Source organism: Atta colombica, unplaced genomic scaffold, assembly GCF_001594045.1.
Source record: "Atta colombica isolate Treedump-2 unplaced genomic scaffold, Acol1.0 scaffold155, whole genome shotgun sequence".
Classification (NCBI taxonomy): Eukaryota; Metazoa; Arthropoda; class Insecta; order Hymenoptera; family Formicidae; genus Atta; species Atta colombica.
The window spans coordinates 858,193-859,269 of record NW_017259245.1 but is presented as its reverse complement, the minus strand read 5'-3'; the positions used below and the strand labels follow the sequence as shown (position 1 = coordinate 859,269).

The window sequence follows — 1,077 nt, the reverse complement described above, 5'->3', positions numbered from 1 at the left end:
ATGTGTGTGCTTTTATATTAAACTTGTCATGCCTATATATATCGACATTTTTCTATTTATTTATTTATATCGTATATATACATATGTATGTACATACATTATATCTATAGAAAAATATTAGTAAATGCTAATAAATAAATGCTAGAATTTAAAATCATATAGATATGATTTTATATTTGCTATATTTATAAAAATGCAAATACAAAAAATCCATATTTACAATCTTTTATTACCATATTTTAATTTATTTTTCAATTTCTTAGCATTTATTCCATATGTCTTCAATCTTTCTGCATTCAAAGACATCGTTGGATCATTATGATTTGGTTTGTGTCTTCCAGTATTCATTTGATTAAATTGAGAACTCCTATTCCTATTTTTCCTCTTACCTGTAAATTTGTCAATAGCTACCTTTTTGTTATTAATCTCTACGACGTCTCTATTTTTGTTATTATTCTCTATGTTATTAATGTCCATTTTTATTTGAGAATCTTCCATCGTTGTGTTATCTGTTTTTATTTTCTTAGAAATCGGAGCATCGCTGTTGACTTTTAAGTTATTCTTTCGTTTCTGCTTTTTATTCTTATTTATTGTATTTTTCTTTTGTATATTCTCATTTTTTTCTTCCTTTCCATTTTCATCCTTACTATCATTATGTAAATTATTCTGTACATCATTCTCTGTTATATGCACAATTTTTTCTCTAGAAACAATATCAGCATTTGTAAACTCTGCGTTAGAATTACTGGTTTTAGCTCTCTTCTTTCGCCTACGTTTCTTATTATTAGTTTCAGTTTGTTCAGTAACATTTTCGCCTTTTTCTTCTTCTTTCTCTTCTGGTTCACTAAATATACAAGTAATATATAATTTATAATATGTAAAATATATCATACATTCTTAATCCTCGTATATACTTACGTATATAAACTCTTAAGAATTTTTCGCTTATTTGCTTCATTCATTGATTTTTTTTTATATATTTGAATCTCATTATTTTCTACGTGTTCTGATTTATATTTAAGAGCTTGTCTCAAAGAACACCACTTATTTAACTCTTTATCATCAGCCATTAAAATC

The 1,077-nt window shown here is 25.2% G+C and overlaps 1 protein-coding gene across 1 annotated transcript in view; it reads right to left on the bottom strand.

Moving 5' to 3' along the window:
* Window positions 1–216: 216 nt before the first annotated feature.
* LOC108685623 (protein KRI1 homolog) overlaps window positions 217–1,077 on the bottom strand; it is a 3,747-nt gene continuing 2,886 nt past the window's right edge. The window contains exons 8-9 of the mRNA XM_018190498.1: window positions 919–1,076; window positions 217–844 (exon numbers count right to left, since the gene is read on the bottom strand). Coding sequence (XP_018045987.1) covers window positions 217–844; window positions 919–1,076 — 786 coding nt within the window. The remainder of the gene's footprint in view (window positions 845–918; window position 1,077) is intronic.